The 12408-nt window shown below is 41.9% G+C and overlaps 1 protein-coding gene across 1 annotated transcript in view; it reads left to right on the forward strand.

Moving 5' to 3' along the window:
* Window positions 1-12408, forward strand: part of scara5 (scavenger receptor class A, member 5 (putative)) — a gene marked incomplete at its 5' end in the record, with an annotated part of 59822 nt that overhangs the window by 17479 nt on the left and 29935 nt on the right. The window contains 4 exons of the mRNA XM_071532455.1: window positions 6577-6776; window positions 7655-7833; window positions 8210-8336; window positions 8612-8780. Coding sequence (XP_071388556.1) covers window positions 6577-6776; window positions 7655-7833; window positions 8210-8336; window positions 8612-8780 — 675 coding nt within the window. The remainder of the gene's footprint in view (window positions 1-6576; window positions 6777-7654; window positions 7834-8209; window positions 8337-8611; window positions 8781-12408) is intronic.

The raw sequence follows: 12408 nt of genomic DNA on the forward strand, positions 1-12408 counted from the left end.
TAGCTAGCTAATCAAATCGAGCTGACGGTGATGAAATGATCTGTCTCCAGTTAATAAAAGCACAGAAATGAATCATGTCTACTCAATACTGTTGACATGGTTGTGTTGTAAGCTGTTCACAGATGTTGTTGCCAAGAGCTAAGGACCTCCAACATGGCCACCAGAGCTGAAAGCTCTCCAGTCATAAAGAAACCCAGTTTCCTCATGGGAATCATCAAAGTTTCATTTTGTATTAGCTTTTTATTTGCAAATGTGTCATATGTTTTATTTTTAGATGTGGTTTTCAAAGAGTAAGTAAGCAATGGTGCTGACTATGGGTCCCCAGAGCAGCCAGTTCTGATGGACTTCCTCCTATAGAGCCATGTGCATTAAAAGTGTAAATATTCCCCCAAAGTTAAATATCTCTTTGAGGTGTAAATCAGTTCAGGCGTCCAATAAGTCTGTTTGTCATGGCAGGGACCTAAATGAACGTGCTAGTCATGTCACGACCCTTTCCTTGGTAACACACGCACACACACAAACACACATACACACACATCCTATTAAGTAACTTTATTAAAAAGCCTGTGAGAACTGTGCTAAACAGGGAGATTAGTAACCATGGGTGCAGGGCCAGAAGGCAGAGCACTGCAGGACATTTGACTTGTACAACACTTTAACACGACACAGGGTCCAATGATGAAAGGCCTGTAATTCAGTGGGAAGGTGAAGGCTGAGATTAAGAAACTTCTCACCTAAACCAGCTATTAATACATCATTTTGCGCCCCTCCCCGCTGATAGAGAACTGGCACGAATGCATGTAAACGGAAACATGTACAGGTTCTGTACAGGCCCACGGCGCATTCACAGTGATGACATACAGACCTAATTAGATTATGTTCATTTAGATGAAACTTTAATGATCCCTGTCTGGAAATTGCGTCATTGCAGCAGCTAATAATAAAGGGACACAGCAAAGAAAAACATAGGATATAAATAACAGTTGAGCATATGGGGCGTATGAAACATAACACTGGCAATTACAACACATGAACATATAAAATTAAAATATATCAATAGAAAAATATGGAAATAAAAGAGTTGGCTACCTAGCTAATCAGCTGCGTTCATCTCATCTATGGACTTGGCTAGCTAGTTAACACTAGCAGCTGAACTGTTAGCAACATAGCTAATAGCATAGTTTTTAGGATGAACATGGAATTTATTATAGTTGGGAGGGCAATGTGACATCAAACAGTCTAGTCTAGTCTAGTCTAGTTGAGAGGAGGTCTTGGGATTTACTGCATCACTCCACACAACCCTTTTTACTGCAGCCTGAGTACAAGTTTATCCCCCCCCCCCCCCCGCACACACACACACACCCACACACACACACACACACACACACACACACAGATACACACACTCAAACAGCAGATAAAGAGATAGATGAAGGCACCATGTTGTCTTTGGCTTTGCCCACAGAGGAATGCAGCACTTATAGTCCTCCCTCTGTCTTGTTTTTCTGCCTTGACCATGACACTGTCCAGCCAGCCTGTCTGTGTGTGTGTGTGTGTGTGTGTGTGTGTGTGTGTGTGTGTGTGGTCCATGGTGGCTGTCGGGGGTCTGGCTGATAACAGTCTGTTTTGTCATCCTAGGCTCAGACAGAAAATGAAAGAGCTTGCTGTCTGTTTGCTGTCAAAAATACAACCCAGCCTCCATGTCTCCATGTCTTTTGTCTCCGTCTGTCTCATTGCCCCTCCTTCCACCTGGCATTAACATGCATCCCATATCCGGATCTAGATATGATTCAGCTAGATTATATTTACTATAATAAGTATATATTTACTTGACTTAAAGTTAAAGTTCTCAATGTCACCAATTCTGAAAAAGAAAGAAAATAATCTATCTTTGGGAAAGCCAGAGGTGTGACCAAGTCAACTTTGCTCGAGTCCCAAGTCAGTCTCAAGTCTTGAGGCACAAGTGTCAAGTCAAGTCTCAAGTCTGAATTTAGATTACCAAGTTAAGTCCAAGTCATTAATGTCAAGTCTCAAGTCTAAATGTAGAACAGCAAGTCAAGTCAGAACAAATCAAGAGTCCAGTATCAATTTAATATCTTAAAGAAAACTAAATATCTAGGACTTCAATGCAATACGGTTTTAATAGGATAAAAACTTGGTAAGAGCATCATGAGTTTGATTTCTATAATCAGTTTCAACTTCAATAAATTCAATCATTCCATATAAATTCAGAAAACAGAATTTAAATTCAGTCGTCTGCTGGATCAAATCTCATCACTTTCAATCTAAGTCATTTACACAAACACAAGATCTCAAGTCAAGACTTTAGAAACCTTTTCAAGTCATCAGAGTACAAGTCAGAGTCGAGTCCCAAGTCACCAGAACCCAAGTCAAGTCAAGTCTCAAGTCTTCTCTTCATGGATCAAGTCAAGTCTCAAGCAATTAAAACTGTGACTTGAGTCCAAATCATGTGACTCGAGTCCCCACCTCAAGGCAAATGTATATATATACTGTATATATATGAGAGAGACCATCCACAGGCTGAACCATTAATGCAGGATCCATCCACATTACATGCGGAAGCCCAGCTGTTGCGCTGGCTCGGCCATCCCCGGGCCAAGCCCTAAGCCAGACCATATGATGCATGGACGGATAAAGTGTCCTCTGCTCCCCAGACAGCCCTCCGCCGGGGAACTCAAACACCATGAAGCTGTGAATTTGGGAATACGACTCGAATCTGTTTCGAATACCGCCGCCATCACGCCATCGCCACTGTGTGTGTGTGTGTGTGAAAGAGAGAGGAGGGAACAGGGAAGAGAAAAAAGACAAAAAGATGACTTTCCCATCCCGGCGACTCGAGGACATGAACGGATTCGTCAGACGTACGGCTCGTCTTTCGGTCCGTTTCTCATCGTCCTTTTCCGGAAGTCGCCAAACACACACCTTAAACCCCCCCTGCTCCCCCCCCCCCTTTTCCAGACGTAACTCAACAGCAGTGTGACATTATGAGGGCTGATGACTGAAAGAGAAGTGGAGTATGACTCTTCTCCACGGGCCCTTTTCTCCCTTCCCTTCCCTATCACGGCCGTTGCTCGAAAATGTTCTTGAGTTCTTCGATTTACCGTTCCTCTTCCGATTGTTTCCAACGCTGGTCGATCCCCTCTAGTGTCGTTTATGCGTAGGAATCTCCCCGAATCCAAATTCAAATTGTTGTTGTCCATGTTTTTGCGGTCAAGCGGACTCCGGTCTGACGGCAGCGATCCGTCCCGCGGGAGGCCGACGTAAGAAACCGCACGAATTCCCGCCCGGCGGTTCAGACTGTGGTCGCATGACCGTGGATCCGACATGGATCCGATTTAATAAAGCTGACTTGATTTAGGAGCACGTGTTCCCAATCAGAAGTGAAACGGTTAGATTCCATGTGTTTGTTTTCTGTTCACTCCGCATTAAAAACATCAGATCTGCGGTGCATAGGACTCGCATTTGCTCATATTGTAAATGTTTTTTTTTGTCTAATTTTCCATTCACTGTCTTTGTGTCGGTATGTTCTGCAGCTGTCGTTTTACACAGTCTGCATAGAGGCATTTTCATTCATATATTTTTACTAAATGTTCTCCTGTTGAAAATGTTTAGTACCCCCCCGTTGGCTCGATTCCTCTTCATACTCTTATTTTTCTTGGCTGTATCCTATTATTTACTGCAGCAACCGCCCAATTTCCCCACAAGGGATCAGTAAAATCTAATTTAATCTAATCTAATTCCCATCACGACATGAAACAAAGGAACTTTGAACGTAAAGCCAAATCGTCTTGAGTGTTCGGTCAAATGAATGTCAGTATGACTTGAAACTCTCCATTCAGTTAACACGGATCTGGTGTCTGTGGCTTGGTCGGTTGAGGATGTGGGGAGTTAACAGACCAGCAGGTTAACAGACAACAGTGAGTGGAAATCAGATCAGATGATGGATGAGTCCTAATGATGAGTCCTAAGTGAGACACAGGGTGAAAATCGATTAAAATGTGTTAAGTTTATACTTTTTAGCCCTACTTGTACTGAATTGGAAGAAGCCACAGCGCCCAGCTCACACTCTATGGTTAAGAAATATGATGCAGCAACTTCAGCTCCAGAAACCACGCTGCGGTTCCTCTGACAAATTTCACCAAATGTGGAAACCATTCCTGAATTGCACTAAACCTAAAGCTCTGAACTGCCCTTTCAACTTTCTTGCAACCCTTACAAGTGTTTCTTTCTTCAATGCCGCATCAATGTCACTGCATCTCCCAAATCTCAACCTGGAATTACGTAAGAAAAAACAGTTTTCAGCTTGACCACCATGCGTTTCTGAGTTTATCCAATGAGTTTTGAAAGGGTTTCATAAGCCAAAGGGTTGTAGAGTTTTCTCAACCTATAGATAGAGGACTGTGCTATCCTTAAATTAGATTTAAAACACGAAAATCACCAAAAAAGGGTTTTTCACTACCTACAATTTAAAGCAACTTCATACCCCTTTTCCCTCATTCTTTTTTCCTTTATCTGTATATATATAGTAAAATGTTTTCTATGCTGATTGTACCTGTTACACAAGTGAAAGACTGAAAACTAATAAACCAAATCTTAAAAGTATATATATATAAAATATATACTGTATCATGATTTTTGTTTTCAAATGTACTGTCAGCATAGGAATCGTGTTTCGTGATGTTTTTCAAAGAAATGTTTTGTTAATGGGGTGTTTCCTGAGTGAAATTGAAGAATAAGGTTGGCTGTGTGTGTGTGTGTGTGTGTGTGTGTGTGTGAGAGAGAGAGATTGGAATGAAGTCGGTGTCTCCCAGGATGAGTGAAAGTTGTTCACCTTAAATCACCTCTTTCGCTGTTATTTTATCTCTCTCTCTCTCTCTCTCTCCCTCCCTCTCTCTCTCTCCCTCTCTCTCATTCATCCCCTTCTGGTCGTCCATCCATTTGCTGTTGGTTTTGTGGTTCTTGGATCTTGTCCCTTCACCACTCCTTCTTCTTCTTGCGGTACATTTGAGAACCCTCATACGAGCCCATCAGGTTCTGGTTAATAGCCATTGGGTCTTATCTATGGTTATGTGTGTGTGTGTGTGTGTGTTCGTACGAAAACACACGGCCTTTGACAGACCATCATTTAGCAATTAAGAGCTCTCTGTAGTGGGGCAATCTCGGCTTATTTAGTTTTTCAGGTCATTAGGAATAAACCTAACACACATAATGAGTGGGAATGCAGATGGTTTGTGTGCAGCCATGTGGCTTTGCAGTGTTTTTCTTGCGCTGAAGTCATTCCAATGTTTCTTGGCGTGGACGCAAGCACATGTAGGCACACACACACACACACACACAGAAACAGAAACACACATGCAGAGAGTGTGTGCTGTGCGAAGGGAATTATCTGCTTCCTTCCATTTCCCCGAGTATTCCCTTCTTCTTCCATCGGAGGCAACGGACGTTTTTTTTGTTTTTTTTCTCTTCTCTCGCACATGGGTCCCTGCTGTCCCGGGGAGAGGATGCCGTCATGAGGGTTCGGGTTTTCGAAAGAAAAAAAAAAAAAAATCTCCCGGGCTATCGTTGCCGTTACCGCGCAACGTGTTCCTCAACAGAACATGACGCCGCCGAGCTTTTTCTCATTAGGCACGGTCCAGAAAAGAGCAAAGAGAAAGGAGAGAAGAGAAGTGGTCTTTATACCTTCGCCAAAAACAAGACCGAGAACGGGTCACTGCCAATGCGTTCACCGTCAACAAATGATGTGATGCTGCAGCTAAATCTACACTCTTGTACTGCAGATTGTCCCGTCCTGATATCCTCCTCCCATTACAAATACTTTGCACAATATGCAGCCTCATTGCAACATATGCTATCTTTTTGTTTCTCTGTTTCTTTTATATTTCCGTTAAGACCGATGCAGAAAAGGCAACAAAATTGCACACGCCTTGCCATACCTCACCCTAAGTGGATCCAAGTTTTATTCTGCAGTTTTTATCATTATAATGGAGCGGAAAGATCAAGCAAAAAAAAGTGCCAGAAATCAATTTGGAAGCCACATCTAAAAAAAAAAAAAAGAAAGATCATTTTCTCAAGGACCAGTGATCTCTCCTAAGGCATTTGATGGACAGCGATATGTTGAAGGAGGCCAAGTTCAACATCAATCCAAATGAGCACGCACTATTATGGCACAGTGGAAATTCCTATTAAATCGGCTTTGGAAAGTGTTTGGAACTGAAGTCAGAAAGATATTTAGGTTCTGACTTCAAAACCATGCAGGTAGCAGACTATTTTAACTATTTCTATTTTAACCCTTTAACCCTAACCCTGGGTCTAAGGTGATAGTTCGGTCATCTACGTCTAATAATTTATCACACTGACCAAATAATATCTTCTCAGTCATCAGTCATTGCCACTTGTCCCAAGATATTTAGTATCAGTGGGTTTGGAAGTTTTGGTGGCAAATGATTTTAGAAGCAGGGACTTGACACCCTTGAACGACACTTCAACGCAACAACACTAACTCCTCTCCTTCTCTCTCTCTCTCTCTCTCTGTCTCTCGCTCCCTCCCTCCCCCAGTCTCTCGTTCCCAGGTGTCCTCGGAGCGGCAGGAGGTGCTGATGGAGAACGTGACCCGCATGTCGGAGCGCTCGCGGCTGCTGCAGCAGACGCTGGGCGAGGCGTCGACGCAGGCCGACCTGCTGGAGAACATCTGGAAGCTGGAGAACCTCTTCCAGAACCACAGCGACTGGCTGCAGAGGCTGGAGATCCTCATCAAGGTACGGCACACACACTGCGGTACGGTGGGCGGGGTCCGAACCTAGAAAGTGTTCCAGCACCTGAATAGAGTTCGGTGGGAACAAGTTCAGTTGAATTCAGTTCAAAATCAGTAACAATGCCTTCCCATTAACTTTTCCCATTCATTTCAATTTCAACAAAAACATTACAATTACCAGCTAACGATTAGCTGCAGCTAACGATTATTTCCATTACCAATTACCAATCTATTGATTTTTTTTTTGATTAATTGATTCATCATTTAGTCTATAAAATGTCAAAAATAATGACAAATGCCCATCACAAGTTACCAAAGCCCAAAGTGATGTCATAAAATTGCTTACTTAGTCTGACAAGCAGCCAAAAAAAACCCAGTATTCATTTTATAATGATATGAAACAGAGAAAATATTAGTATTTGTGAAGGTGTAACCAGCAAATGTTTGGTGTTTTTATTGAAAGATGATTAATCAATTATCAAAATTATAATCGATTAGTTTTCTGTCAATAGATTAATCAATCGTTATGGCAAAAGACAAATCATACTTAACAGGACAAACACAGCAACAATGAAAAATGACTAAACTGTGAAAATGTATGCAAATACTATATGTAACACTCACCAGAGACTTGAAGGGGCAATATGTAATCTATGACTTTCATTGACTTCTATCAGCAACCAAGGAATCGCTGCAACATCAACAGGTTGAGATGTTTAAATGTATAAAGAAGCTAGTTTTACCAAAGTTTTAATGCACTATTCTGGACAGAAACTAACTTTTCATCAAAGTTAACTCATGAACTGTGAATTCAAGCTGTCAGCATGATCCTACATAATGGTAACTATGAACAGTGAGCGATCGCTAATCTCTAACCCCCAGGGCCTGGAGGCGGAGCTGAGGAGCATCCAGGCTCAGTCCCTTCATTCGGAGGGCTACCTGGTGCAGCTGGACGACAGGCTGGCCTCTCTGAGCACCTCCACCAGCAGGAACCTGACGGGCCTCGGTGCGGAGCTGACCCGAGCCTCCACCTGGCTCCGTGACCAGGACCACCTGCTCAGGTACACATACGTTTTATGCAGAACTTCAGAAGTATGAGAAGATATGAATTACAGCATGTATGAGGGTGTGCAAAATAACCGCAGTAGAGCATACTGAAACAAAGAAAAAATGAATGAAAGTACAAATACGAAAACATGAAATATATCCCGTATGAAAATAATTATTAAAAAAAATACCAAGATACAGTATATGGATTGTATAGCAAATGAGAAACATATGAGACGTGCATTGTAAAAAAAAAAATATTCACCTTATCAGATATATGAAATTTACATATGTAGCTAACATATACCAGAATGTGCAGATTTGGATCAGTGTGTCTATCACCAGGGGGAAAAAAAAGTGTTATTGGATTATATTTCTGTTCTATCCCAGGGACACCTCAGGACAGGTGAGCGGGCTGAGAGAGAAGCTGGAGGAGGTTAATTGGACGGTGGGAGCTGTCAATCACACCTTCAGCAGTGACATCAGTGTTCACCACTTGAAGATACAGGACTTGCAGGTTAGCGGTTGTTCAGACTTCACAGCTGGCCTGATCCGTTTTCTTTACCCACCATATATACACTATTCTGACATCTTGGCCATGAAATTGAGTGTCTTTACCCCAAAGGCTATATAAAGGCTATAAACTGGTTTCACAAAATAGCTGTGGGCAAATAATAGCTAAATATATAACAACCAGGCTAGAAAAATAGAAACTGTGCTATTGCAGAACACTGGTGAACTACTGCTGCTTACACACTGACTGTATCTCTGCCTATATCCCATGCTCCTCAGATCCAGATCAGCAACATCACAGAGGACACCACCAGTCTATGGGTGACCCACGTCCACACGGAGGCCCAGCTGAGGAACGAGATGGAGATCCTCAACACAATCACGGAGGACCTCCGCCTCAAAGACTGGGAGCACTCCATGGCCCTGAAGAACCTCACCATACTAGAAGGTCGGCTAAGAGCTACGGCTGTGTTTTCAATGGTTGAGACAGGTTCAGGTTGGGTTGTTGGGACAGTAACTGAGATGATTGGCAGCCTCTATCTAACACCAGTGGTATTGTTAGTGCTAGTGTTTCTCTAAATGAAGACCACATTTCCCATAAAGTAGAGGCCGCCAATCTTATGTACCAGTCTTGTTTGTTTACAGTAATTACACTAATTTTTCATAATGTATGCACTAATGACCAATTAATGTAAAAATGCTATATGTTGCACCTTTAAACTAATGAAATGTCCAATTCTATCCCCACCACTTTTAAATCCTCCTTTGGTGGATTCCATAGTGGCAAAAGTGGCACCAAATGAATTTATTCCTTAAAGTAAGAATTTTGACAATGCCATTATAAGTATAGGCAATGTATTTTTTGCTAAATGGCCAGTTATATCATTATTAGACAGGGCTAGGGTTGGGATAAGTATGAGATATGAATTATAGTATTAATTCATGGTGTGCAAATAACAGCAGTAGAACATACTGAGACAAAGAAAATGAATTCCATGTAAGAAACATGAAATGAAAACAAAAATGACGTATGATGATGATGATGTAGTATGAAAAGAAATTACATTTTTAAAAGTATCAAGATATATGCAATTTATAAAAACAAGGAAATATGAGATCGTATGAAAAATATAAGAATACACTATGAGAACATGAGAATTGTAACTCTTAGTATAATGAATGCCTGGGTGGAACTCAGTGCTCCAAAAGGATCTTTTACGATAACTAGTCTTGGCCAATAGATGTTTGCAGTGTGATTGAATGCAAATGACCCTAGCACGCAAACCTGATTTTACACCCTGGGATTAGTACCCCGGGGTATTGAGCAACTCCGAATGTTCTTACTCCAATCGGTTCGAACCTGATTAGTCCCGACGTGGTTTCGCTCTCGCTGCCAGCGCACCAAATGACTTCGCTGGCTTGTTCAAATCAGAATAGGAATGCCGTGATGTAATGCTGGCAAGGGACACGGCCCGGGTTGACTGATGGGAATCTAAACCGAATGAGACCCCCGATCTCGTGTCTGCTTCACATGTGGGTGGGATGCCGTTTCTCCTGAGCCTGGAAACAATTGTGGGTTAAATTTAGACGCTACATCCAAAACGAAAACCCAACCACTCAGCTCTGTCATTAGTTTTTACCTCCCCGGCCCATTTGTTTGTTGTTAGCTCACAGTCACCTTATAGCCAAGAACACTTTTACATCTTGATTCTCTTCTGTTCTCTTCTGTTCTCTTCTGTTCTGTTCTGTTCTGTTCTCTTCTCTTCTCTTCTCTTCTCTTCTCTTCTCTTCTTCTCTTTCCTCATGGGTTTAAAAATCCCCCCCTTCTTTTCTTTCTTGCAGTACCTTTGCCTTCCCTCCATGACTCTGAAACTGATGTTCATGCCACACGTTACTTGTTCTTTGGATATTGGAAGGAAACAAGAGAACCTGTTTAAAACCCCCTGAAATCTCTTTTGATGGATGATGCTAAAATCTTAAAGGTTACCTCTCCAGTTAGTAAATTACATGATTGCAGGATTTGACATGTGCCCAGCGTAGGCAAATCAGTCTGAGACGATTTTGATGACAACTTACATGTATGAGGTCATCATCAGCTGAAGTCTCATCAAGGATTGGACCGATATGGTTGATGCCAATGCCAATATTTTTGGATTGAAGCTGCTGATAGCTGCTATTTTGTGCCGATATTCAATATCTATAAATTTGATCATGCTCAGAAAATTAGTAGTCAGTGTTTCCCGTAGAATTGTATTCTTGTCAGGGTGGAAAAGCCTCTGAAACAGCATTTAGAACATCATGGGACACTAAAACTCTCCATTGAATGTTATTGAGTGTTATGTTGAAAGATCACTATTTGTTGGAGAATGTATTGGCCCTGTGGGTGTGCATTGTAGAGCTCCAGAGAACTGGAGGTATGTAAAGCTCCACAGTGAAGTAAGTGATGAAATCTTGAACACAATCAATCGTCATGATGGCAAAAGCTAGGAAAATAAGGCCCAGATTGGAAATAACCGGAATTATCCTTTAAGGCAAACCCATATATCGGTCTAACCCTGATCTCATATAAGACGCAGAAGTGCAGAAACTATCCCGATTCCTCTTCCCCCCCTCTCTTTTCCTATCCTTCCTTCTTTCCTTCCTTCCCTTGTCTTCTCTAAGCTACTTCTTGGTAGCGTACAAGTGGAAGCGACGGAGGAGAGGAGCGAAGTTGTAGAAAGGTTTGGAGTGCATTTTTCTCCCCTCTTCTCCCCTCTCTCTTCTTTCCTTTCCCTCTTCTATGCCACTTCTCTTCTTCCACTTTCCTCCTCTTTCATGACTCCTTTTCTCCACTCTCCTCCCTTCTGTATGTTACCATGTTACCCTGGTACTAGCTAAGTGTTTAATTGGCGTGAAGCAAACGCCTTCTGCTAGGGTTTCAGGCCTATCTTTCAATTTGACAGCGGTATGTGTGTGTGTGTGTGTGTGTGTGTGTGTGAGAGAGAGAGAGAGAGAGAGAGAGAGAGAGAGAAAGCAGTTGTGTGTCTTCACATGCACGCATGTGAGTTCCCTTTATGCACATTTGTGTAGATCTTTGCATACATTCATACATACTATTATGTAAGCATACATCACTGTCACACTATGTCAGCTATTCAGGAACTAAGAAAAATACTTGCTTGTAGTTTGACCACCATGCATTTTTGAGTTTATCCAATGGGTTTTGAAAGTGTTTCATATTCACCAGGAGTTGTTGAATTTTCTCAACCCATAGAGTCTATGGGTTGAGAAAATTCAACAACCCTTGGTCAATCTAAAAGCAAGTATTTTTCTTAGTTCCTTAGTTAGTGATTCTGGTGGCCACCAATTGACCTTATTCACACGGCCGCCATTTTTAACACTCATGGTGGGAAACTTGGCATGTAGGCTATGTAAACCTAGCGTTACTTCAACACATAAGTGAGTTATCAAGTTAGCTAGCAATTTCAAGAACAAAAACTACTGCTTGAATTTAGCAGGGAAGTTAGTTAGCTGGCGTACTTTTGGTAAGCTATTAGCTAGCTACGCTATTCTGCTAGCTAGCGATTAAGGTTGTGCTACTTTTGTCCCTCCCGTCTCTCCCTGTATTTGAGCTAGGACAGAAAAGCTAAGCCAACATGGTACATGAAACAATCGCTGATGTTTAGTCTCATGATGGGTCTCACAAAAGTTTGCAGTATTAAATAAATCTACAAAAAACACTTTCGAAAATCACGTTTTTGACCATAACTCGGCAAAAACAAAACGCACAGTGTTGATTTTCTGCAGGGAATTCCTTGACAGTGATTAGCATCTGCTCACAAAGTTGCAAGGGTCCATGTACAACCGTACCGCTGCTACAGTCGACCCGGTTGTCCCCTACAACGGTTCTCCCCTAGTGCTTTTGCCCAGAAGAGCACAAGGTCTAAAGACAAGACAGTTATTTACTGTGTCACAGTAACCTAAATTTGGAAGTGACCCAAACCCACACTACAACAATATTTTTCATTATGTCTCTTTTTCTAGTGCGGTTGTTTGTGCAAAGCCAACTCTCCGCTGGACCTCCATGATGTTTCTTC

Source organism: Centroberyx affinis, unplaced genomic scaffold (genome assembly GCF_046629955.1).
Source record: "Centroberyx affinis isolate AG114_WGS23_722 - 3 ecotype Tasmania unplaced genomic scaffold, CSIRO-AGI_Caff_v1 ptg002190l_1, whole genome shotgun sequence".
Taxonomy (NCBI): Eukaryota; Metazoa; Chordata; class Actinopteri; order Beryciformes; family Berycidae; genus Centroberyx; species Centroberyx affinis.